Source organism: Procambarus clarkii, chromosome 52 (genome assembly GCF_040958095.1).
Source record: "Procambarus clarkii isolate CNS0578487 chromosome 52, FALCON_Pclarkii_2.0, whole genome shotgun sequence".
NCBI lineage: Eukaryota > Metazoa > Arthropoda > Malacostraca > Decapoda > Cambaridae > Procambarus > Procambarus clarkii.
In genome coordinates this window covers 21,439,637-21,466,298 of record NC_091201.1, presented here as the reverse complement: position 1 = coordinate 21,466,298, position 26,662 = coordinate 21,439,637, and the positions used below count along the sequence as shown (strand labels likewise).

General features: G+C 46.7%; 1 protein-coding gene across 1 annotated transcript in view; it reads right to left on the bottom strand.

Annotated features, from left to right (window-relative positions):
* The window catches only part of LOC123763674 (integrin alpha-8), a 293,676-nt gene that overhangs the window by 184,462 nt on the left and 82,552 nt on the right, over positions 1-26,662 (bottom strand). The window contains 2 exon segments of the mRNA XM_069304445.1: positions 12,142-12,278; positions 22,270-22,436. Of these exon segments, the coding sequence (XP_069160546.1) occupies positions 12,142-12,278; positions 22,270-22,436 (304 nt within the window).

Sequence of the window (26,662 nt, the reverse complement as noted above, 5' to 3'; positions counted from 1 at the left end):
ACCAGGAACCTGAACCCAGCGAGCTGGGAAAGAACCACACCCCCTGGCGACCAGACAAGAAGAAAGGCTCTTCTTATATATATTAGCCCACACCATCAACTAATCGAGGTAGGCCAGAGCCCAAACCCCTAGCAGACGCAGACGGGTCACCACAACCCGGGTAAGATATGTGAAAACGCGAAATGCCAGATTTAAGCCATCCAACACCCCAGCTCCAAAAAAAACCAGACCTGGGTCAGTATGATCATCCAAAAGGAGGGGCAAATTAAGGAATCCAGCGGATCAGATGGGACAAATCCAGAATGAGCTTTCCCCTCCCCAGGAAGGGGAAGGGGGAGCCCTAGACCCCCCCCCTCCCGCATCGGCTATCCACACCCAAGTTCTGAGGCTTGATGTCAAAAACACACGAAAAACCTCTGACCGGAGGGAGGGTTGCCGAGGACCCTCCGAGTATTACCCAGAAAACGGTGTTTCATTACATTTAATGAAGGTTTTCTGAGGGGAGCCCCTACGACCTCCAAGAACTACTTACCCAAAGACAAAAACAAGAGGGACTTACCTGGAAGGCGGTCGGCACTTACTCCTCAACTAGAAATCGAGACAACTGGCTGCAACCGCCGACCCAACGCGACACAGGCACAACTAGACACAGGAACATTGACAAGGTTGCAAGCGGCCAGAACCCTGTTCGACTTCCAAAATCTCTGCGCCTGAATGTCAGCCCAAGACATGTTACCGAAGATGGCAGCCAGCGCAACAAACTTACGAACGTCGTGGGCACAGGGGATAGAAATCAGGCTGGACCGAATAACAGGTAGTGCATTAGCAGGGGAGAGGGGAAACAATGCCTAAGACAGCTTGTGGAACCGTACAGAAGTAACATCAATGTTGAATGCAAGCTACAGAAGATCCGCAAATGCCGCATGATACGAGGCGACAGTATTCGGCATAAGATGACGGTCCTGGAACAACCACAAAAGGAAGGAAGGACAAAACAATCCAAACAGAGACCGAAGGAAACCGACGAAGGGACAAGAAAGTCCGGAAGGACCGCCAGGAAGCTTCATACTGCTGCTGAGATGAAGCCCACAGGTGGGACACCATCAACGAAGTTACCTGCTCAACATACAAGTGGTGATAGACTCGAGTCAGAAAGACCAAACGCGAAGACTTCAGGAGAAGATTGAATCAGCCACATAATGGACCGGACCGATCTTCTGAAAGACGCAGAAGTGCGGAAAGACCTTCGAGATCAGACACCAAGCAAGCAGCTCCTGAAACCAAGGCTGGGCTGGTCACCAAGGAGCCAAGAAGACTACTTTCCCTCCAGGTAGGTTTCCAAGCGAGCAAGGACCTGGGACAACAGCTGACACAGAGGGAAGAGGTACAGGTAACCCCCACCACGACCAGCCCTGCTGCAAGACATCAACCCCGACAGCCTCGCTGTCGGGGAAGGGCGCCACATATATAGGAAGATTAACCATGCTGACGTGAAGAGGTCCACCTCGGGGAACCCGTACGTCCGGCAAAGCCAGCTAAATGAGTCGGCGTCAACCGTCCATTCCATGGACAGGGAAATGAACAGAGACAAGCCATCCACCAGGATGTTGGACAACTGCCAAACGTGAACGGGCCAGGAGACCCAAACCCAGAGAACTCAGCAGATGAGACACCCGAAGCGACCAGCCCCAAAAAGCCGAGGACTGCATCAAACCTTCTTGGTTCAGACAATGAACCACCGGGGAGCAGTCTGAACGGAGACAGATCATCAATCCATGAGAAACCTGAACCCTCCGAAGAGACATCTTCACCACCACAAACTCCCGCACCGTGCTGAGGCCCCGACGGAAGGACGGACCCCACCACTCTGGGCCACTCTAGTGAGCAATGGCAGCAAATCCTTAGCCAAGAGATGACGGGTCCATGAACACATCGAGCAAGGGGCTCTGTTAGACGCCAAGGCATTGAACCCCGAAAAACCCAAAGAGGAAGTCGGTGACTCAGAAGCTGATGCAAGGCACCTGGAGGCCGAACCCAGCTATCGCATGAGAGGCGGAAGGTACATTCCCGAAGGAACCAGAACTACCAGCGAAGCCAAGCTCAACTCAGCGAGTGGACCATCATGCCAAAGTTCAGGCTCCCGCACAAACCCTCGAGCAACCGCCTTGTGACCCGGGAGCCCCCCAGAAACAATCGAAGGAAGACTGCAGCTGCAATAAATCTTCTGGAGGGAAAGACAACGAAGAGGTCAGAAAATCCTACACAAGACTCAGCCAACACCGAACATGAGAGGGACCCGAATGGGACTTCGTCCAGTTCACCAGGAGCCCGAACCCGGCGAGATAGAAAAGAGCCAAATCCCTGGCAAGCAGATTAGCGGACTGACTGGGAGCTCACACCAGCCAGTCGTCGAGGAAGGCCGGAATCTGAACCCTAAGAGATGCAGAATGGCAACCTCGACACAGTCAAGGAGTGTGAACATGCGAGGTACCAGATTCAAGCCAAAATGAAGGCAATGAAAGCAGTAAGCCTGACACCCCACAATAAAACTGAACCTGTCCCTGAACCCCTGATGAATCGGGATGTGCCAATAAGCGTCCCAGAGGTCCAGGGACACCATCCAAGCGTCCAGCTTCAAGAGAAGACGGACCAGAGTAATCATCCAAAAGGAGGGGCAATAGACCCAGGGGATCAGATGGGACAAGTCCAGAATTAACCGTAGGTCCACAATCCCGTTTCGGAACTGGAAACAGACGGGAAACTTACATGAGGGACAAGGACGATTCGACCACACCCATGTAAACCCACTCCAAGATTACCCGACAGAGCACAGGAGAAGAGACCTGCCCCACCTGCCTCAAACCCCCCGAGCGGGAAGGGGCCACCCAACACCACTGCAGGCAGCAAGAAACGACATAAACGCCTACAAATCGTAGGACCAGGCATGGGCGAATATCACGAGCCTCCCCCATCACCCCACCAATAAGATGAACCCCGAAAGGACCGACGCTCCTTAAGCAAAGCCGACTTACGAGCAGAGTGATGCACGTGCCGATCAGTCGCTGTCGGTTTCAAAGGGTGCGCCGGCTCCGAAACTTGTACCAGTGCCCTCCACGATGAGATGAACCCCAAGCCCTGGCCCGACCCTTTCGGGAAGACCTTCCCCCCCCCCCCTCCAACGGGCCCCCCAAAGAACCAACAAGTTTGATATGGAACGACAACTAGAAGAAGCTGCTTGCAGATAATGCACCACCTCAGACTCTGCAAACAGCAAAGAACAAAAAAGAGCAGAAAACCTAAGATCCGGGGCCCAAGCAGATTCCAGGGATTGAGCGAGCACCATCTGTCAGCACTTGAGATGAGAAGAAAAGAACAGAGACACCACCTCCCGCAGGATTGGCACAAACAGTTTCAACAGAGCAGCCAACGCCGGCACCAGCGAGACCAGCGCACCAGACCCAGGATTGGCGCCTCCACATCCTCCTCAAGCCAGTCAGAAGACTGCTCGAGATAGGAAAAGAAACACAAAACCGAAGCCAAATGGCCACATAGGTGCATGTCCTCAGTAACCAGGGCAGCAGAAAGGGACAGAACCTGCACATGAAGTTGTACCGGGCTGACATCCCGAAGAACGGTAGAGGCGAACAAACATGCATTGAGGTGCTCAAACTCGACCCCGAGGTAAACCTGAACCACGACTCAAGCGTGCAGAGTCAACAGAACGTAAGAAGGAAGAAGAAGAACGTTTGGAAGGAAGGAACCGAAGTACCCAAGGGAACCCGGAACCGAACCCGGGGAGGGGTCGACGCCATTTCAAATTTGTACAAGGAGGGGGGGGGGGGGAGATAAGGAAACCCCACTCCCTGCAGCAACCAGCCCTGCTCAGAGGGTACCAAAACCCAAGCAGCCATACGTAAGGAGGCCTGGTCGACGACTGGGCTGCGGGGACGCTAGGCCCCAAAATCATCACAAGGTCATCTCTCAAGGTAAAAGCTGGGATGATGATAAACCCTAGCTGTGGGATAGTGCACCACATTCGAAGCACCGCCCTGGTGGCCAGTCATGGCAACACAATACATGACACTCAGAACTTAGACATCACAATCTGTATAGCAAAACACTTACCCAAAAATACAATCAACGAAACCACTGATCAGAGAGGAGGTAAGAGCAGGGGTACCAAAAGCAAAGTAAAATGATGTGCAATAAATGTATGAGGAATCACACAAAAAATAGTTATATTAATATGCTAGGTTTTTTTAGTACAAAACCTCCAAGCAAAAGATGGATGCATCCGACGCCAGAGTGCATAAACCACGCCGGCAAATACGGGAATACCAAGTCAAAATGGAAGGAGGGGACGAAAACCCCCTCCCTGCAGCAACAATACCTACGCATAGGAAACATGGCCCCAAACAAGGTTAAAAGGAGCCCAAGAGCTCCAAATGGAATCCCCCTGATCCTCGGAGCAGAGCCCTCATCCACGCACACCACCCCTGAAGAAAATGTGAAGTCCAGGAGTAAAGCTTCCAAGAAGGGATTCTGCTAGGTTGACTCAGAAACCCTGGCGGGAAAATCGGGCCAACCACCTCCGCACCCGAATCGGAAGGGGCAGACCCCTGAAGCCACCCGGGCATCATTGAGAAATTGAGAAGCACAAGAGGGGAACAAGGGCCCACAAGACTTTGGGTCAGTGGTGTCCCTAACCCAACAGACAGCATGACGGATGATCTTTATCCATGAGGTAGAGGGTAATGAACAACCTTCGACTTCACGTATCGAAGTCGAAGGATATAGGAGCAAACAGCTTCAATAGTGCGACCGATGCCCTAGCCGCCGAGGACAGCACACCAGATGAAGGCCCGGCACTCAACGCCTCCACATTCTCCTCAAGCCAGGCAGAAGACAGTTCAAGAAGGGAAAAGGAGCGCAAGACCGAAGTCAAATGCTCTCGGGCGTGCAAATCCTCTGCAACTATGGACGCTGAAAGGGAAGGAACCTGTATGTGCAGCTGCACAAGACCAACATCCCGAGAAAGCATAGGGGCGAACAAGCATGCATTAAGGCACTCAAACTAGCCCCCCAGGTAAACCTGCAGAATGGTAGATGTTTCTCGCCACTCAAGTGTGCGGGACCGACAGAACCCATGCAATGCCCCCAATGAAAAGAAAGGGCAATCTGCTAGCCAGGGAGACTTAAGGGAACCTCCAAATGCACCCAATAGAGGGAAAAAGAACCGAACTCAAATAGGGACGGATCCATAACGAAGGCAGAATCTGGGTCTCGCAGGAGGTATGCAGCGACAGCTTCCCGAACGTCCCGCGGGGAGATTCGAGAGACACAAAAACCTCCAGAAGGACGGGGCTGAGGAACGCAAGGGAGCCTGAAACCGAACCCGCGGAGGAGCCGAACTCAAATCATTCTCATACAGGGGAAGGAGGGGGTTATATCTTGAGATTATCTTGAGATGATTTCGGGGTTTTAGTGTCCCCGTGGCCCAGTCCTCGACCAGGCCTCCACCCTCAGGAAGCAGCCCGTGACAGCTGACTAACACCCAAGTACCTATTTTACTGAAAGGTAACAGGGGCATAGGGTGAAAAAATTTCTGCCCACTGTTTCTCGCCGGCGCCCGGGATCGAACCCGGGACCACAGGATCACAAGTACAGTGTGCTGTCCGCTCAGCCGACCGGCTCCCTTTCTCGGGGAAGAAAGGGCCCCCAACCTTGCAACAACAAGCTCCACGAAGAGGGCACTAACACCCAAGTGGGGTCAAAGTGGGCCCAAGGTTCCCAATTAAACTCCTTCCCAGCAGCTAGGTCCCTCAAGTCGGAACCCGGGGCTTAGCAGTCTTCCATACCTTCTACCCCTGAAGAAAAGGCAGAGTCAAGGGAAAAGGCTGAAAAGGAGGAGGCCTTCTGGTGGGACCCAGAAACCACGGCAGGAGGAACCGGCTCGAATGTCTCCGTCCCCAACCCAAATTGGCTGCTCCAACTTCGGGGCTGCCCTCGAAGCTGCTCGAGTCTCATTACCAACTAAACCTTGCTCAGACTCCAAAACCCTCAGACGTTTGGAAGCGGAAACAGGGGATGGGGGAGGTGAAGGATGAACAATAGGAAAAGGACCAGAAAGCAGTCATTTTCCTATAGATGCCGGATGGATGGACCGGATGCCCCATCCGGTCCACTTAAAAATGGACTAAACCAAAGTCGAAGCAACTAACGCCCAGTGGTCCGGGTCCCTATAACCAAAGCGCGGCAGCCATAGGGCATCTGGGTGGGAATCCAAACTAGTGTGTTGCAGCAACCTAAACCTAGCATGCAATGTGGATGCCCTGGAAACACAAACCGAAACTGTCTCTATTTTCCGCTTGTTGAAACTTGTAATAAAGTTGTTACATCTTGACTTAACGTGTTAATAACATATTAGAACGTTGTCACAACTTGCAATATTGGTTGTTATAAATGGTTAGGTGTTAAAACTTGTTTGAACGTTGTACCAACGTTGTAGTTTCGGTGTGTATTCACCTAGTTGTGTTTGCGGGGGTTGAGCTCTGCTCTTTCGGCCTGCCTCTCAACTGTCAATTAACTGTTTCTACTATACTATTTTTTTTTTCTCCCACACCCCACACACACACACACACACACACACACCAGGAAGCAGCCCGTGTCAGCTGACTAACTCCCAGGTACCTATTTACCGCTAGGTAAAAGGCGCATAGGGTGAATGAAACTCTGCCCATCATTTCTCGCCGGTGCCTGGGATCGAACCCGGGACCACAGGATCACGTGTGGGAGAGAGAGAGAGAAAGACCTGGGGGTTGATACCACGCCAGACCTGTCCCCTGAAGCTCATATCAAGAGGATAACATCAGCAGCATATGCCAGGTTGGCTAAAATAAGAACGGCCTTTAGAAACTTGTGTAAGGAATCTTTCAGAACATTATATACCACATATGTCGGACCAATCCTGGAGTATGCGGCTCCAGCATGGAGTCCATATCTAGTCAAGCATAAGACTAAACTGGAAAAGGTTCAAAGGTTTGCCACCAGACTAGTACTAGTACCCGAGCTGAGAGGTATGAGCTACGAGGAGAGACTACGGGAATTAAATCTCACTTCGTTGGAAGACAGAAGAGTTAGGGGGGACATGATCACCACATTCAAGATTCAAGGGAATCGACAGGGTAGATAAAGACAGGCTATTTAACACAAGAGGCACATGCACTAGGGGACACAGGTGGAAAATGAGTGCCCAAATGAGCCACAAAGATATTAGAAAGAACTTTTTTAGTGTGAGTGGTTGACAAATGGAATGCATTAGGAAGTGACGTGGTGGAGGCTGACTCCATACCCAGTTTCAAGTGTAGATATGATAGAGCCCAATAGGCTCGGGAACCTGTACACCTGTTAATTGACGGTTGAGAGGCGGGACCAAAGAGCCAGAGCTCAATCCTCTCAAGCACAACAAGGTGAGTACGTGTACAGCTTGCTCTCCGCTCGGTCGGCCGGCTCCCCAACATGTGTGTTTGGCGGGTGATGCCTGTACCCTAACAGTAATGTCATCATAATAGTACTGGAGAACAAGCAGAGAACACGACTTGCAGGACTCCGGGTCGAAGGTGTCGTTGACCTGACAGCTGAGTGGACAGTGCTTTGGTTTTGTATTCCTGAGTTTCTGGGTTCGATCCTCGGTGGAGGCAGAAACAAATGGGCAAAGTTTCTTTCACCCTGATGTCCCCTGTTACCTAGCAGTAAATAAGTACCTGGGAGTTAGACAGCTGTTATGGACTGCTTCCTGGGAGTGTGTAACAAAAAGGAGGCCTCGTCGAGGACCGGACCGCGGGGACGCTAAGCTCTGAAATCCTCTCAAGATAACCTGACCTAACAGGCAGCATGACAGAGGCAAGTTTGGTGACTGTGAACCTGAGACAAGGACACACAGCAACCTTTGAACCCGCACAAGGTGGGTTGGAACTCTGAAGACGCATCCATGGGTCCACTAAGCCCTGACAGGGTTTTCCAGGTGCCATAGGCTGACTACTACGAGAAGCCTGGGCAAGGTATTGCTAACCAGTTAAGACCCAAAGCTAGCAAAGGGGAGGTCAAAACACTGAAACCCCTGCGACATGTACAATCACGAGGGCCTGGAAGAGAGCCGCCAATATGTAATGAGTGGAACAATACCCACACCAGGCAAGAAATATAAACAAAAGAAAATCCCCAGAAAAGTACATCCCCAGAGGAAACAGGAACTGGCCACCGTGTAGGTGGGCAGGTAGCACCTTGTCTGCCTACCTACAACAAGATCAAGGCAACACCTTGAGGCCCCAACCAGCACTGTACCACTCTCTACCTAAGGCCAAATAGGATCATGAAACCCCTGCCGGCCCCATGGGCAGGGTAAGTGCCGAGCAGCAAAAACAACTACGGAATTGGTTCCTGAACGCACCAGGGAAGAGAACCCTAACACGCAACGGTAGTACTCACAGGGCGCTTAGGGAAGGAGATCCCTAAGCTCATCTAGCCACAGTACTCTTGAGGACACCTGGCAACCACACACAACGACACCGCAGAGGACTCCACGAAGGTAAACACTGCTTGGAAAGCGAAAGTGGAGAAGACCTTCGCCCCCCAGTTCGTATTAGCTGATGAACTGAAGTGACTGGGTATCCAGCGCGGGGGGTCTGGGGCTTTCTGCTTCCGCTTCCATCTGTGCAGGCAAGCGACGCGGTGATGGAGTATGATGTTTGCTTGTTTCCTTGGGATTGAAGGGAGTTCTGCCTCAATGTTTGGTTCTTGATTGCAATTTTCTTACCAAGTGGGGTCTGTTTTGTTATGCCTACCTTTCTGAGTCGAATGCAGATAGGGAAAAACCCCAACCACAGGGGGGGGGGGGTTCCAGGACCATTAGCTCCTGCACCTCTCTGAGGGAGCCAGGTTCTGGCTCGTGGTCCCCAGTACGCTGAACTCCATAGAATATTGCCCCAGACTAATGATTCACAAATTAGTCCGATAACTCCAGGGAGCCGAAGGGGCTCTCCACAGAAAGTCGCATTAAACTTCAGTGTGAATATGGGAACAGGAAAGTGTCAAAAGCCAGAGTTAAAACAAAAGTTAAATTTAATAAAACAAAATAAAAGTTACTTTAACACCTGCAATACAACTGTCTTTGTAAGTGTAATTTAGAAGTCAAAATCAAATAAAAGCATGAACACTAATGTTAACTCAATGACCTAGACACTGATAACAACAACAAAATACAATGCTACAAGATACAATACCTAACACCTTTATTCTTAATGAGCTGTCTTAGCAAGTCATTGGGAGCTAGATGTTAACTCAATGAAGCATCTGAGTGGACTGAACTTAAATGTCTGGTTTCGGCCAGACATCAATTATCTTGTTTCCCAGGAGAGCATGTGGTGTGATCTCTAAACTATCGTGTTGGTGGTTAAACAATGAGTCAACTCCAGGTGCAGGAACGCCAAAAGCGTATGATCACAGAATGTCAAGTTGCCTAATAATACATTTGTGTTTACATTGTACACATAAAACTTGCATAGAGTTATGGATTATCGATGGAAGAAGAACGAAGAAGCCACTTCATGAATAAAGGTTGCTAAGCGTTCTGTGTGGGAGGGTGGTGGTGTTGCGTCGGCGCCATGGGGACCCCCCTCCCCCCTATTCGCTGCTCTGAGACCGTGGGTCGGGAATTTTCTGGATGGGCGTCTTACCTAGCCCTTGAGATTGTCCTGTTGGGTATGTTGCGTGTGCGTGTTGCAGATGTGTACGGGCTCCAACTGCTGTCCACCCATCGGGCACTTGTTAAGTTTAACTCAGCTGCTGTTTATAGAGACTTTGCGGCCCGTTACGATGGGCGCTCTCTTCCTCTCCCTGGGGATGGTGGTACCGTCACTATCTCTGACCGGTGTTGTTCGGTGACGCATGTGGCCCTGCATGGTGTGCCATTTGAATTCATTGAGGCTTTGCTTCGACGATATTTTGGCCAGTTTGGGACTGCCGTTTCCATCCAGATGAACTTCGTCTCTGCTGGCAGGTGGCGTGGTGTCTCGTGTGGGACCCGGACTCTCGGCCTGCGGCTCAAGTCTCCTGTTCCCTCCGCGGTGACCTTGATGGGCTACACTATGCGGGCGTTCTACACGGGACAGCCTCGACAATGTTTTCGTTGTGGCGTTGAGGGGCATCTGGCAGCTGATTGCACTGGGGTCGCGGCTGCGCCTACTAATTTGTTCCGGGACGAGGATTTTCCCCCGTTGGTGGCGCAGGACCTGCCGTCCCATCATGGAGTGGGTGGGGAGGCTTCCCTGCCGCCTGCTGACCTGGTGGTGGCTGTTGGCCCGGCGTGTGTGGACGGTGGTGTCCACGACGAGGTGGTGGTGTGTGCGACTCCGCCCCCACACTGTTTCGTCGCTTCCACCGGCTTCTGCACCTGTTTCCGACTCTGCGCCTCTGTTGCCTTCGACGTCTCTGCAGGCTCTCTCACCTATGTTGGACCCTTCTCCTCCTACGGCCGCGCCTGTTCCATCTCCTCTCTCCTCTGTGGGTGGCGGTCTCGTCCCCTGTGTTGTTGAGGCTGACATTCTGCGGGGTCGTGTACCCCGGTTGGGGGGCAGTCTACCGCTGGCTCTTCTCAGGTACCTCCTGCAGGGGGTGACAGCTCCGATGATCAACGGCCTTGTTCCAAGCGTTCACGCACGGATGCGGGTGCTTCACCTCCTCGATCGTGGGCAGAGGAATGTGAGGATGCGGCGAGCGTAGATGTTTCTTCTGCGAGCTGTTCCTTGGTGGAGTGCGAGGATGGTGCGTCTGGTGCTGGTGTGGGTCCGGTGGATGGTGTGGGCCCTGATGTGGCTCCTGCTGTGGCTCCTGCTGTTGGGGTGGGGGCCGGTGTGGGGGCCGGTACCTCTTGCTTCGGGTGCGTTGCCCGCGTCTGATGGTTCCGGTTCCCCGTGGGGGGGGAATGGTTCCCCTTTGCGGCGTTGAGAGTGGACGTGGTGACCTGAAGATGGTCTTGAAGAAAGCTGCGCACTCCGAGGCTTGCGTGCCCCCTCTCCCGTCCTCTGTTACGTTGGCGGCGGTTCTGCCGCCCCACACGTCTCTGGCCGTTTCTTCTGTGTCTCCTGCTTTGTCGAGGGCGGTGATGCCGCCTCGGCAGCCTCCGCCTGCTATTCCGGTGTCTCCTGCTTCCTCGGCGGAAGTGTCCATGCCGCCCAAGACGGGTTCTTCGTCTTTTGTGGACCGTGGTTGGGCGCGACCGCTTCCGCCAGATGTGGAGATTCCCGAAAATATGGAGTACCAGCGGTGTCGTGAGGGCCGCTTACCTACCGAACTGGAGTAGTTAATATTGGAGGCTTACAAACGGAAGTATCTGCCGTGGCAGTTTCCTGAGAAATATCCTCCTCGTTGACTGTTGTGTGTTGTGGGGTTACTTGCGCCTGGGTGCGTGGGTGTGGGGTGGGGTTTGGTTGTGTGTCTGGGACGGGGGGGGGGGGTTTGTTTTCCGGTTCCTGCGTGTTCCGGTTTTTGCGTGTTTGTGTCTTTCTGTATATGTTCTGTGTGGTTATATATTTCCAGCTCTGTGTGTAGTATGTGTGGCTGGTGTGCTATTGTGCTGATGTAGTAGTGTTTAGTGTGGTGGTGGTACATATTTTGTACTTGTGTTCTTAAGGCCTTTTGGTCGTTTGCATGTGTTTGTGCCTTTTGTGTATTTTTTTGTTTATTTTTTGTGTTTTTTGTTTATTTTTTGTACTTACGGTTCCTTGTGTGGTTCTGTTTTTTGTTATTAATGCCTTGTGTCCTGTACTGCTTTTAGCTTGTCTTCTGTGCCCATGTTGGGGTTTGTTATATGCTTTGTATCTTGTATGTTTCACTTTTGATTATTCTTATGTTTGGGTTTTTTGCCTGTTGTGTTCCTGTATCCTGTATTGTGTATCATGTATGTACTCATGTTTTCTTGTATGTAGCTTTTCTGTTTGTACTTTGTGGTTTCTTTTATAAATAAAAAAAAATCATGAATAATGAGGGTAATTATGTGACAATATATACAGTTTAAATGCCATATTGTACATAAGCTTATCACAGTAGAAAGGTGAGCATTTTTCACAATGCACTTAAACCTACCTTAGCCAAGATTATGTACTCTTGACATTTTAGGCTGTCTTCCTCTACTCTCGTTACTGTGTCGTTTAGCTGTGCTAAACCTGATGAGAAGAAGAGACGCTGCTTTGCCTTGTCCGCAGTCAGGAAGACACTGAATTCTGTGGGCATGAAAGACAGAGTAAGGTATTTTACATAAATTCTTTAATAAAGTCCAATAAGCACTCAAATTGTTGTTTTATCTTCACATTAGGATTAAAAATTTGAAAAGCATTATACCTGAGAGAAAACAGTGAGTTAAACCCTACTTGTAAGTGTATAACATTGAGAATCGACTTATTAAATACTTATTCATGGAGAGAATCCTAAGGGAGGGAATCATTCACCATCTCACAGTGAACAGTCTTCTAAAATCAACGCAACATGGATTTGTTAAAAATAGATATTGCCTTGCAAACCTACTCACATTTTTGGAAATGATAATCAGCTGTTCAGACAAAGGACTTCTGGTAGATGTAGTATACATGGACTTTGCTAAAGTTATAGATAAGATACCACATGAAAGACTAGTAGAGAAATTACTGGCATATGAAATGAATGGTAGAATATTGGAATAGATAAAGCAATGGTTAAATAAAGAAAACAAAGGGTAATGCTTTATGGAAATTAGTCTGACTGGAGAAATGTGGTGAGTGGGGTACTGCAAGGCTCCATCTTGGGGGCCAGCCCTTTTTGACATATACATTAATGACATAGATGAGAACATTACAAACTATATCATCAAATTGCACATGACACTAAGATTTATGGTAAAAGGGGCAGTGAAAATGACATTAACCCTTAAAATGCACAACACATCAATAGCTGGGGTGAGTAACTGTCATGGAATTGTGCACCACAGCTATTATGTGTTAGAGTACCGCGCAAGATTTAAAAGTCCCTCAGCTACACAGGATTCAGCTTCCTCAGGGCTCTTGTAAACAGATGCCATTTTTTTTTAAATCATGGGCAACATTCCCAGGTGTGAGAGCCTTTTTTGCCCTGTGGTCAGGTAAGGGAAAGGAACTATGAGGAGAAATTGCCAAGCCATTACGACTATATAGCCCTTGGAAGGGGGTCAGGATCAGGATTTGGGATGGGACCGGGGGTTGGGAGGGGGTAAAGAATGGTTCCCAACCACTTGGTCGGTCGGGGCTTGAACGCCGACCTGCATACAGCGAGACCGTCGCTTTACCGTTCAGCCCAAGTGGTTAAGAAACAGAAATGAACCATTTTATATGAGGATTTTTTTTTATTTCTTGCGCCTGGGCGTGTTGCAGGCTATAATCACAAGAGCATCCCCAGGGGTTAAGGTCTTACAAAGAATCACATGAACTCCACAAATAGTCATAAGACAGGCAAACGCTTTTATATATAGAAACCCCTTTTTTGTGCTAGCAGAGGAGTAACCACCCTGATGTTGCTAAGATTAATCTCCTTCAGCCAACTCCAACACCTCTAGGGCTTCCAGACACCAGCTAGGACACAAACACTACAGTCACAGCAGACAACATCCACCATATCTCTCGCCTTAAGATTACGACTCCTTTGTTGAATGCCATATCTTTTGACACAGACCCGCCCCCTCACGGCTCAAGCTCCAACACAATAGTAGAACCAAATGCTAGGGGATGCTCAAACTCGCCATCAACCGATAGGAATGCCTCCACCGCTTAATCAGGTAATCTGCAATGCTAGAGTGTAAGGAGTGAATGCACTTCAGGACCCCACACTAGTAGAACAACCTGATCAAGGGCAGAAGACTGCCCAGACAAATATCCAACCTTCAGGAAAGGGGTTAGGAAAAAGTACTCATTCAGACATTATTATTGTATCGGATTCAGGAGCAGAAGCAGCAGATATGGGCAAGGATAATCAGCAGAGTTTGGCTGCGCTAGGTGGGAACACATTGGGTGAAGTTCCTTCAGTGCTCCAGTGCTGGACAGAAGTGGCACTTCAGAACCTTGCCTTTACTGCACAAACAAGCCAGGATCAGGAAGTGACTGTTAAACATCCAACCTTCAGGAAGATTAATTAAGACTCTAGAACAAAGACATGAAGGTGTCTCCTCATATCATTTTAAGGGAGAAGTTAGATTACAGGAGCTGCTCAATGGGAAATGTAATTATAGCAGGAGGAACCACAGGAAGGAGCCAATTTCTTACAGGAAGCATGGCATTTTAAAACAATTCAAAAAGGAGTCCTCAGAAGAAAGTAAAAGAAAAATTAGCAGTAAGTCAGTTTCTTGAAGGCATAGATCCAATTGCCTTCCCTTGGGATCCTGGGGGTGAGATGTGTGGAAAGTGTTGCTCTGTCATGGAAGGAACCATAACCAAGGAGCAGCACTTAGGTGTGAGGACCATTACAAGGGTGAATCCCTAGGAATGAATCTTGAAAGAAAGAAAGAAAAAAAGGCTGCAGTGTAGTGTAAATAAATCATGATCAGTTCAGTGCACAAAAATAGTACTACCTCGTTCAATCACAACAATTAGATCAACCAACACCGTGTCAGTACAGTAATCATGATCAATTTCACAAAGAAGCACATACTGTATTTAAATTGTTAGATGTTTTCTTTTAGTTAAACCAGAAACGTTTTCTTCTGTTGTCATATATACCAATCCACCCCTCAATGTGAAGCGGGTGGAGGGTCCTTTTCAAAAGGACATACTAAGTTTAAATTAAGTTTCAAATATACCCCTTACTTTATAGGAACGGGGGGGGGGGGGAGTGTAGAGGGAACCACATTCAAGGTGCCCGCTAGAGGGAATATCTCTTATGCTAGGTGCTCCTGATTGGTGGACGGCGGCCCTGCACAGTGACTTTGCTCATCTCCCCGGAGCACGCCTGGGGGCAGACGAGAACCGCACCTGACTGCAGCTGGACCTGTGACTGACGACCTCCTGACTGTGACTATCCAGCACCCCATATTGGCCAACTACCATTGGACCTCCCCCATCCTCGCCCCCTGAGAAGCCATCGCATTGCTTCTGCCTGTCCTCAGAAGACTTCAGCTCAAGGTGAGCAACTGTCTTCCCCGTTTTATACCCATTTCTGTGTTTGTCGATCACCACGTGGTCAGTCGTCCTATACCCCATAGGCGACCACCTCCACACCTCTCATCCGCAGATGAGAATGGATAAATGGAAGCACAAGCAGAGAACAAGTCCCACAAGACTCTGGGTCATAGGGTTCACAGTCCAAATAAGTAGCATGGCAGAGGTAAAAGGGGTGATTGTCTCCCAGAGACAGGGACGAAGAACAACCGTCAACTTTACACAAGGCGAGAGTGGACTCTGATGGATCCATGTTACCAAGTTCATGGGGGATTTTCCAGGGCCCACAGGGTACGTCTTCCATACGGGAAGCCAAGGTATTGTGGCCAGTTAAGCCAGAAGACCCCCCTGTTTGTAAACAGGCAAACTGACTAACATAAGCAGGGGTGAAACCTCAGGTGCAATGGAGGAGGAGCCTAGGCTGGCCTAATAAGCAGCTAAGCAGACCTCCTCCATCCATATATGAAAATGTCCGAAAATTAAGAAAGAATAAGCTCCCGAAACAACACCTCAAGCAAACTAGCAGCCAGAGAGAAATGTCGGCTGTCACATAGGTAGCAGACTACGTCAGCCACAGCGCAGTAGTTAACACTCATTCCCCCCAACCCGTCCTCTTAAAAATAACGTCACTTTTGGCTCGTATGCGCGTTATGGCCAAATTTGGACGTAATTTGAAATGAAATCGACTCACAAAATTGATGTACTGTTCCGTTTTCTGTTTGAGTCATCCGGCCTACTCGGACACGCTAGGAGAAGAAACTTTCAATTCACGTTTTTCATAACGTTTTAAAACTTTATGAGAATTTCCTGCCCACCTAATCTATCAGAGGACCCTTAACTTACTGTTGTTGAAAAAAAAATCCCAAATTTATTTTAATTTATTTTTCATTTTCATATTACGTCCAATTTCGGCCATACGGTTAAACTGCCAAAAGCGACGTTATTTTTAAGAGGACAGGTTGCCAATAACACTTCCCTACCTGGGGCAATACGGAAAGCCCCAGCCCTTCAACTTACCCCAAGGGTAAAGACACTGTAATGACTGGTATATAAAGTTTAGCTTTTGTGGCTGTTAATGCAAATGTTTCTCTTATTCAGAATACCAGTTTGTTTTATTTGTGTTAATTTTTCATTTGTGTTTGAGAGTATGTATTAGTAAATGAACATGATTCTGCGTGTAAAAGTTATCCCATGCGTTTTCGCGTGATTAATGTTCCTGCACTCCATGAGAGAGAGAGGGGGGGGGGGCTGCAACTCCAACAACTGTGTGTTCGTCTCACTGAGTGAGGTTATTGACCTCCATTTATATCCAAGTGAATGGAACTGTATTCGTTAATCTGGTAATTGAGAGTTTTCCTTGTTAGTGTATTATTCCTTTTCCTGTTTAAATAAATGTAATGCACGTACTTTGATTGTTTATCGAGTCCCGCCAGTGCAAAAGTATAGTACCGGCTCCACGTGGTCATTTTTGTGTTTGGAGTGGTTAATAATTGCATATGGGTTGTACAAACCCTGGTTTTAAAGAAACATACCTATACTGTGAATAAGAAAGTAAGGACAGGTTTTGTGAGTTCGTAATCTAGGGTACGGCTTTCAAGCTTTGTAACCTTTACACGGCAGTTTGGGGATCCTGCTAACTTTAGTTTCCGGTAAACACTCGCAAGCCTTACCTGCTCGTGCCATTATCTACCATTATTTTTCCTTAAACCTTGTAATTTACTAGCTATTGAGCATATGTGTCATTTGAATGAAAATATTAAAACTAGATTGGGTTATTCCTTGATTACTTTGAAGTATTCATTAACTGAACTTGGTGGAATGTACTACAACCTATTTTCACGAAACATAGATTTGGTGTGTTTTTTGTGTGATAAGTTTTTTTAAACACTTTTCAAAAAGTGCTAAATCTGGCGCAATTATTTTTGTTTTGGGGTAGTTGACCACTTATAGTGCTTTATCATCATTTATTCACATATGTCAAGGGGAGCATATTCTGCGGGATAAAGTGCGCACTTACAGGATGACGAAGTTCTGTGTCTCAAAATGGTGAACATGTGGGCCTACTCGTTTATCTTGGCGGGACGTGACGCACGCACACACACACACACCCAACACCCAGCCAGTGGCGTCACTCCCAGGCAGGCTAGCCTCGCTCCAGGCCATCCATCCTCTGTGGTGACCTACACCTGTTGTCTCCCCATTTACTGAGGCTGTTATCTGGTAAAATCCCACACCTGTTGTTCCTGTCATCCACATCTGCAGTGATGTGAAAACTTCTAATGGTTGATTGTCACCTGGTCAACCCCACAGGTTGGAGAGCAAGCACAATTAGGTAAATACAATTAGGTGAATACAGGTGTGATCTACCATCTTGCATGGAATGTTGCCTTCGCCAGCTGCATTTGCGATTTGACAGTGTGTATATTAACCATAAGACTCAAGGACATTAGGAAATTGTGCAGTGACAGTGGAAGTCTAACATCCCAATTCAGAATCAACTTTTGTGTTGCTGTTAGTTGTAAGTTAATGTGAAAATGAGTTATGGATGCCGGGTGGAAGTAAATAAACTGAACGCTTCCATCCTAATTCCCAGGCTTTTCTCACATTTGTGTTAGTTTTAATGAGTTGTAGTGCGTATTGCAAGATTACACGTATGTTCCGCATCTTGGATGGTTGTCCAGTATTGTGAATGTAGCCGTCAAAGGGTCATTAGAATTCGTTTTGATTTGGTTTGCCTAGAGGAAAATAGGGCCCAGTATAACATCCAATGATGCAAGTTTATTTTTTAGGGAAAAAAGGGAAGTTGCAGGATGGAAGTGCACTAGATAGTCAATTAACTTTAATGCTTCAGTTTCCAGTGGTGGGGAAATGTACAGGTTTTGCTATAGTGAAATGTGAGAAGTTGAGTGAGTCGAAGATGTTTCCAGCTTAAGTATTGAAATTTGAAGTTTTGAGTAACATTGAACAGTTACAAATACTATGATTATTAAGTATTTGTTTACCGACTTCGAAAATTTTCTTTTAAAACCATTTTATTCATATATTATTTTTGAGAAGTTCAGAGCAGTGCAGTTAATTTTTCTAAAGTAAAACATCTTCTTATATGGAGTTTTCCTTCATTTTTCTCATAATTAATTAATAAAATCTGCGTGTACATGTTATTAGTGTCCCAGTTTGTGTTATTTCTTGTATGAAAGGGTTTGAATTTAGAAGTTTGCCTGATTATTATTTTTTTTTTTTGCCACTGTGAGAGCATGAAAAATCTTGCTTAACCTTCAATTCACCAAGATTTTAATTTAATGGGAGATACGAAGGTATGTAATGAATAGTATATAAAGTTTAGTTTTTGTGGTTGTTAATGTAAATGTTTCTCTTATTTAACCACCGTTCTATTTGGCCTTAAAATATGACATTCCCACTGTGTCCCGAAAATAAATTCCTTGCAAAACACAAGCGTTGAATGTAATGAAACGCCATTTTCTGGGTGAGAGCCAGAGGCTCCCCAGAGCTATACCGGGCTAATGTGTATATATTAGACCATGTAAACAGTCAATCAATGGAGTTCTAGCCTACCGGGGACCACGAGCCAGAACCTGGTCCCCTAAGAGAGGCACGAGGAGCAATGGCCTATAGACACCCTCATGTAGTTAGAAGCAGTCTATGTCTGCCGTCTACCAGGTCAGGCACCCAGAAAGGTAGGAATCCCAAAACAAAGCTCTGGCTGCCGTCTTTGGTAACAGGTCTTGGGCTGACATTCGGGCACGGGGATTTTGTAGGTGGAGCTGGGTCCTGGCCGCTTGCTACCTAGTCAATGTTCTTGGCCCTAGTTAGGCATGTGTCTCATTGGGTCGGCGGTTGCATCCAGGTGTCTCGACTTCGAGTTGAGGAGCGAGTGGCGATTGCCTACTAGGTAACGTTCTTTTGTTTTAACTTTGGTTAAGTAGCTCCAGGGAGGAGAAGGGGCTCCCACCAGAAAACCAATGATGATTGTAATGAAATGCCATTTTCTGGGTGAGACCCGGAGGCTCCCCGGCAACCCTCCCTCCCTCTGGTCAGCAGTTTTTGCGTGTTTTGACATCCAGCCTCAGAACTGGGGGTATGGATAGCCGACCGGGGGTCTAGGGCTTCCCCTTCCCCTTCTCTGGGAGGGAGGAGCTGCACAGACAGTGGCGCAATGACGGTTGTGACGTCATACTCGTTTTTCTTTTGTGGGAGTTCTGTCCAACAGTAGCCATAATTTTAAGCATATTGGGTTTGTTTTGGGGCGTTTACCTTTCTGGGTGCCTGACCCGGTCGATGGAAGATATAGAATGCTTCTAACAACACGGGGGTTTCTATAGGACATAGCTCCTCGTGCCTTTTGAGGGGGCCAGATTCTGACTCGTGGTCACTGGTAGGCCTAAGAACTCCATTCACTTGACTGGTGCCAGGGTCTAATATATTCATATCAGCCTGCATAGCTCCTGGGAGCCGAAGGAACCGAACTTGCGAACGTCGTGGGCACGGAATAGACTGCAGGCTGGCTGGACTGAATAATCCTGCAGACGACCAGGGGAGACCCTCGCCTTGGAACAGGGAAGAAAGGAAACCAGGTCAACCCAAAGCGCGTCCCCTGCCACAGGGGCCGTGGCATGCAAGTAACGATGAAGAGCCGTAACCGGACACAAAACAAGATGCACTCCCTGCTGAACCAAGTAAGCATCAATAACCCAAGGACCCCTCCGGAAAGCAGCAGTCTCATTCTTCGGCAGAAAAGAAGAAGATGGCTGCAAACGAACAAACCGACCACCAGGACCAAAAGAGCAGAAACCCCTATGCCGGAGGAGAGCATGAAGCTCCCCGACCCAACTCCCAGAGGCCAATGTCAACAAGAAAAGAGCCTTAGAAAAACAGGCCTGAACCAAAGGGGCCACTACAAACTGAGAAGAAAAAAAAAGAGAACCTGGTCCAACGACCAGAATGGCTCAGGTGGGGCATGAGCAGGCCGGAGGTGAAATAACACCTGAGAATGCTTGCGGAATGGAGCAGAAGTGAAAACCTTCCCTAACGCAAGCCGAAGCAGTTCCACCAGCGACACATTATATAAGGCGACAGTATTCGGCATAAGATGACAGTCCTGAAACAACCAAGAGAGAAAGGGACAAAACAACTCGATCAGAAATCGAAGACAACCTATGAAGAGACAAAAAGTGCCGATAGGACCGACAATTAAGAAACTTCGTATTACCACAGAGACGAAACCCTCAGGTGGGTCACCATCAATGAAGCCACCTGATCACCATAATGATGGTGATAAACCCGTGTCAAAAAGAACAGATGCAAAGATCGGAGGAGAAGATCGAACCAGCTACGTACTGGACCAGACCGATCTGCTGAAAGAGACGGTGCCGCGGGAAGACCCTCGGGTTTGGACACCGAACAATCAGCACCTGAAACCGAGGCTGAGGCTGGGGCTGCCATCAAGGGCCCAACAGGACTACTCTTCCACGGTAAGCTTCCAAGCAAGACAGGACCCGGAGCAACAACCGAACCGGGAGGAATGAGGCTTGGCCTTGGGCCCAACACAATAAGCCACAATAAATAATGGATGTAAATATCCTTCAAACACTGATAACATTTAGCTCACGATAGCCACCATATCTACAGGCACAGACAAGATAAATGGAACAACACATGGCAAATGGAATTCAATATAAATAAATGTCATGTTATGGTATTTGGAATAGGGAAAACAGGTCTCACTTGACCAATACGTTATGTGAAAAGATACTGTACTAAAAACTATTGAAGTCGAAAGTGAGCCAAGAGTGGCTCAGGATAATAAGCCATCACCAGAAAACCAAATAAAGGGCATTTTAAGATGAGCCTATTATGCTAGCAAATTTCAGAACAGCATTTATAGTATTAAAGAAACATTGAAGAAAGAAATATTAAAGAAACTTAATTTGTTAGACCAAAATTGAAAAGTGCAGCTGAGATGTGGTGTCCATATCTTAGGAAGCACATAGGTACACTAGAAAGAGTGCAAAGACATGCTACTTAATGGCTCCAAGACCTTAATAACATGAGCTATGAGGAGGGGCTGGAGGCATTAAACATGCAAAGGTTTGAAGATAGTAGGGAAAAAGCGACAATATCATTACTACTCACGAAATGGTAACATGAATCAACAAAACAGTCAAAAGAGGAATTTTTTAAACCTGCTACTTCATGAACAAGAGGTCATAGACTCAAGATAAAGAAATAAAGGTGCCAAAAAATTTAAGCAAGTTCTCTTTTGCAGTCAGAGAGGTAGATGGTTAAAACTAATTAACTGAGAAGGCAATGGATGCCAAAACCATCAGTAGTTTCAATGCATCATATAATAAATAATACTGGGAAGATGGAATACCATGAGCATAATTCTCACTCTGTACCTACACTTAGAAAATTATTTTGGTAATTACACACATATACATAACTGAATTACAGAAATGTCAGATGACATGTCAGATAAAGTATTCAATGCTAACTCAAATCGAGTTGTTGAATTAAACTACTGAAGATGAAAGATGGAGCATAGAGCCAGTGGTCACCCTGTAACCACAACTTCATGAGAACATCTACGCAATTACCCACTTGTCATTACCTAAATGTAGTTGCAGGAGCTGAGCTACACTCGTATTGTCCAGTTTTCCCAGTGCGGTACTCTTTATCATATGACACCTTGAAACTGCTGACAGTTTTGGCTTCCACCACCTTCTCCCTGAGCTTGTTCCAACTGTCTACCACTCAGTTCCATGAGGTGGTGGTGAAGGCCAAAACTGTCAGAAGTTTCAAAACGTTATACAACAGAGTACTGGGAAGACGGGGCACCACGAGCATTCTCATCCTGTAACTACACTTAGATAATTACTCTCATTGCAGAAGTGAACTGTCTAATGTATTTTTGGACAGTTGTGTTTCCTTAATTTGAATCTATGACCTCTTGTTCTTGAAGTTTCAGTCTTTAAGAATTTTTCTTTGTCAATTTTATAGATAAACATCTAGGTGCATACATACACAACAGACTATTTACCTAAGTTCTGCGGGTTGATATTGCTTGGATTTATTTTGTGATAAAGGATGCAGACAGTGGCGCTGACACAGGAATACCAATCTTCTTTATATTTACAGTCTTTCTTTGTTAGGTCCATGTTGCTGGCGAAGGTCAGACTCCAGGTCATATTTAGCACTACTTTAGACCTGCCAATACAAATTACAGCTTATTGGTCTGAATATAGTGATAAATACTTTAAATTGTCAGCCTAGAAACTTTCATATATTGTAGAACGAAATAACACAACTTATATACTGTAGAACAAAGGAAAATATGGAGAACAAAATAATACTATTTAGAGTACTGTCTATGTTCAGTAAACAGAATCATATAGGGGGTCCGCCTCTGTTCGATTTAGCTGGGTATTTGGGGTAGCCAAAATTCTTACCAGGAGAGTCCAAAAATGAGCAAATTTGCAATTTTATGAACCACAACCTGGTTACTCTTGCCGTTTATAGTCACATTTTCCCCATTTACTTGTTTACTCCAACAGTTTATCTGGTTATTCCTGAAGTTTACCCAATAATTGATCTCTCACAAATTTACCTACATAACCTTATAGATTATCTGCTTACTCCCACCATATACTTAAATATGACGAACGCGAATGTTTTCCGATTACTAAAGATTTGTGGTACTTATAATTTGAATTATTATGCTCTTACAATATTATTATTTTATTATATATTTATTTATTTATATACAGTGTGAGAGAATGGTCTCTGAAGATTCTACCACAGCTAACTTAAATGTCTTGTTGCAGTGCACAGTGTACCAAGCAGTGCACAGTGCACCAAGCAGTGCACAAGGCCCATCTCGTATACCCCTGGATCGAAAGCTGTCATGTCGGGTGTCCGTAGAATGCCCACAGGCCCAGGAATATATGAATCACGCAGTGGCCGTCATATGCCTAGGGAGTAATTACATAAAGGGGTATTTAAGCAATTTTGCCGTAGCAAATGAAAGTCATGGAATACACAGTTGTAAGGTGCAGGCGTGGGAAGAGGGGATGTCAGCGAGGCGGGCGAGATAAGCATGACCTTTGGGGTCAATCTCAACTGTGGCGATGAAGATCCGTGACGTGGTCATGACGTCACTCTTCAACCCATCAAGTACGGGTCAACATCATTGGATCTGGCACCTTTGCTGCAACGCCATTGGCTAGTTTGTTGGCCTGGCAGTTGTGCCCCAAGAAGGTCCTTGCAACCCCTTGCACCTGCATTCTCGTGAGGAACTTTGTACGTGGTTAATGTGTCATTCTATTCTATCGACCAAAGGAGTAGAACACACCATTCGTTACTTACCGTCAAGTTAATCTCTGCGTCTTTTTCAATATATCAGCGCTCGCCTAGAATCGCGACTGTGACTATGTTGTTTAGAAGCCTTCAAGAGTGACAAAAGGGCTTTGAATCATCAGAAAGAAACAGATTGATATCAAGTAACATCTAGCGACAAAGTGAGATCGAAATCACCCGTGAGTGACTCAGTGACCTAGAGTGACCTAGGGAAGTGCCACCGCCTAAGTATTCTGTGTGACTTTATACAAAGGCACCTGCATGGTGTAATAGCGTAGCCGCTACCACCGGCGCTCGAAGTCCAGAGTGCACGTGTAGCCGCCAGCTGCCTAGCCGCCGCCTGTTCCACCCACATTATACTACGTAACGTCACCACCTGCCAAACCCTTACCTCACGTGCCAGTGTGATTTTGGGGTGTTTGTGTTTTACCTGCAAGTGTGTCTACATAAGATACCACTTGCAGTCGGTGAAGAAACGCAGCACACCTCCTTCGAGTACCCCCGCTGTGTAAAGTACGGTCGTGTTGGGAAAGCCTGTCAGCTAATCCTCTCACGTCGTAACGAGCAAGACCAGCTGTCAGGCCACCTACGAGGATGTTTGTAAGAATGACCGTAAGTGAGTGAATGGTCATCGCTAGCCTACCTGTAAGTATAAGATTTTTTCTTATTAAAGTGTCTTTTTGTGTGTTGATCTGAGATGTCAACCACAGTTCTCACCTTCTCAACACTTGAAACAGGTATAGGTGAAAATCAAGCCATACGATGGTGTACACGTGTTTATATGTGTGGTATCACAACATTACACTTGTCACTGAACGTGAGCTTCACATACACCACACATTTATTTATTGTGTGACATAAGTATTATGCATGCATATTGCCTGTACCACTGACAGGGCCATTGTTGATTTATTGTGCATGATTATTGCCTGAGTATCGTGTTTGGAACTACTGTGACCCTTTGCACACCGGCACTATTAGGTATGCCGTGTTAGTGATTAGCTCTCAATCGTGTTAAGATCGGAATCGGAATCGATTAGTTAGGCATCAAGAGTCTCACTAATGAGATCATAGCCTTGCTGACACCAATCCAGAGTAATCAATCTCCAATCAAGAGTAAATCAAGCATATTAGGGTTAAGTGAAAATAAACTACTGTTACGCATTATACGGTGTTTAAGTTGAACCACTTCTAAATACTGTCATGACTCTTACTTAAGGGGGCTCGGTGACGGTGCACCAAAACTTCTCAAACACACTAATTTCTTTTCTGAGTAATATCTTCATGATAAATGCTCCAACTTCTTCAAGTGGATCAACATTATACCATGAACAGAAAAATAGTTAAACAATAAAAAGAAAAAATATGAAAAAATTACAATTTCGAGTTAGTGATAAAAATATTAAAATGTAACCAATTCTTATTTTATTCATTACGGTCTCAGAATGGCATATAACGTTCATGTTCCTTGTAGAAAAATATTGTTTGAGAGTATAATTTACTGTAAAACATTTTTTCAATGTGGCCATCCAAATATGTGCAAAATTTAGAAGCAAAAGATTTATAACTCAAAACGTTATGGCTTCATGACTAAACAAAACAAAGAAATCTTAGAATTAAGACCTTTGCACGTAATATGTAAAAACGGTGAGAATCGGTCAGAAACTGAATATTTTAATAGGTCACAAAGTTGAAATTCCTGTTTTAGAGATAATTGAAGTTGAAGTTATCGATAATGAATATGGTAGTAGTCATTAATGAATTTTCTTGTATGTTTCAATAAACATTGCTTGGCATTCGGACTCGAATATATGAAAGTTGTAGGTCAATATGTGTTGAAATGACGTCAATAAAAAATAATATAGAGATATGTTAGGGATAACCTCGAGGTTACCTTGAGATGGTTTCGGGGCTTAGCGTCCCCACGGCCCGGTGCCCGACCAGGCCTCCTCGTTCCTGGACTGGTCAACCAGGCTGTTGGATGCAGCTGCTCCCAGCCTGACGTATGAGTCTCAGCCTGGTTGATCAGTAACAAATATATATATTGCAGTAACAGTAATAACCAGCATTGAATGTAATGAAACGCCATTTCTGGGTGAGATCCGGAGGTTCCTTGGAGGTATCCAGGCTGATATGGATATATTAGATTTCTGGCATTAGTCAATGTGCATGGAGTTCTAGGCCTACCGGGGACAACGAGCCAGAACCTGACCCCCTCAGAGAGACATGGGAAGAAATGGCCTATAGAAACCCCCGTGTGGTTGGAAGCATTCTATGTCTGCCATCGACTGGATCAGGCGCCCCAAAATAAACCCATATTTTGGTAAAAATATTGCTAAAAAGAGTCGAACGAGTGGACAGAAACTCCGCAAATGAAAACAAGCAAACTAGCATGACGTCACCAAGTTGCTGTGCTGCAGTCTGCGCCACCCCCCTCCCCCTTCCCAGGAATGGAAAAGGCGGAGCCTCAGACCCTCACGCCGGCTACCCACCCTTCAGTTCATAAGGCTGGATGTCAAAACCGTGAAAAAACACCAACCGGAGGGAGGAAGGGTTGCCAGTGAGCCTCCAGGTCTCTCAGAAAAGGGCTTTTCATTACAATAAACGCTGGTTTTCTGAGGAGAGTCCTGTCGGCTCACTGGAACTAACTATTCAAAGACAAACAAAATGGGGGACTTTTCCAGGAGGCAGTCGGCCCTCGCTCCTCAACTCAAAGTCGAGACAAATGGCTGCAACCACAGATTAAATGCGACACAAACCATATGAGGCCCTAGAACATTGAGAAGGTAGCAAGTGGCCAGGACCCTGTTCGACCTCAAAACCCTGTGCCCGAATGTCAACCCAAGAAATGTTACCGAACACGGCAACCCAAAGAAACAAACTTGCGAACGTCGTGGGTATGAGAATAGACCGCAGGCTGGCTAGACCTGAAAACCATGCAAACAACTGGGAGACCCGCACCCGGGAACAGGGAAGAAGGAAACCAAGTACAACCAAAGCGCATCCCTGGTCACCCAAACTGTGGCGCACAGATAACGGCAAAGAGCCGTAACGGCACACAACACATGATGCACTAC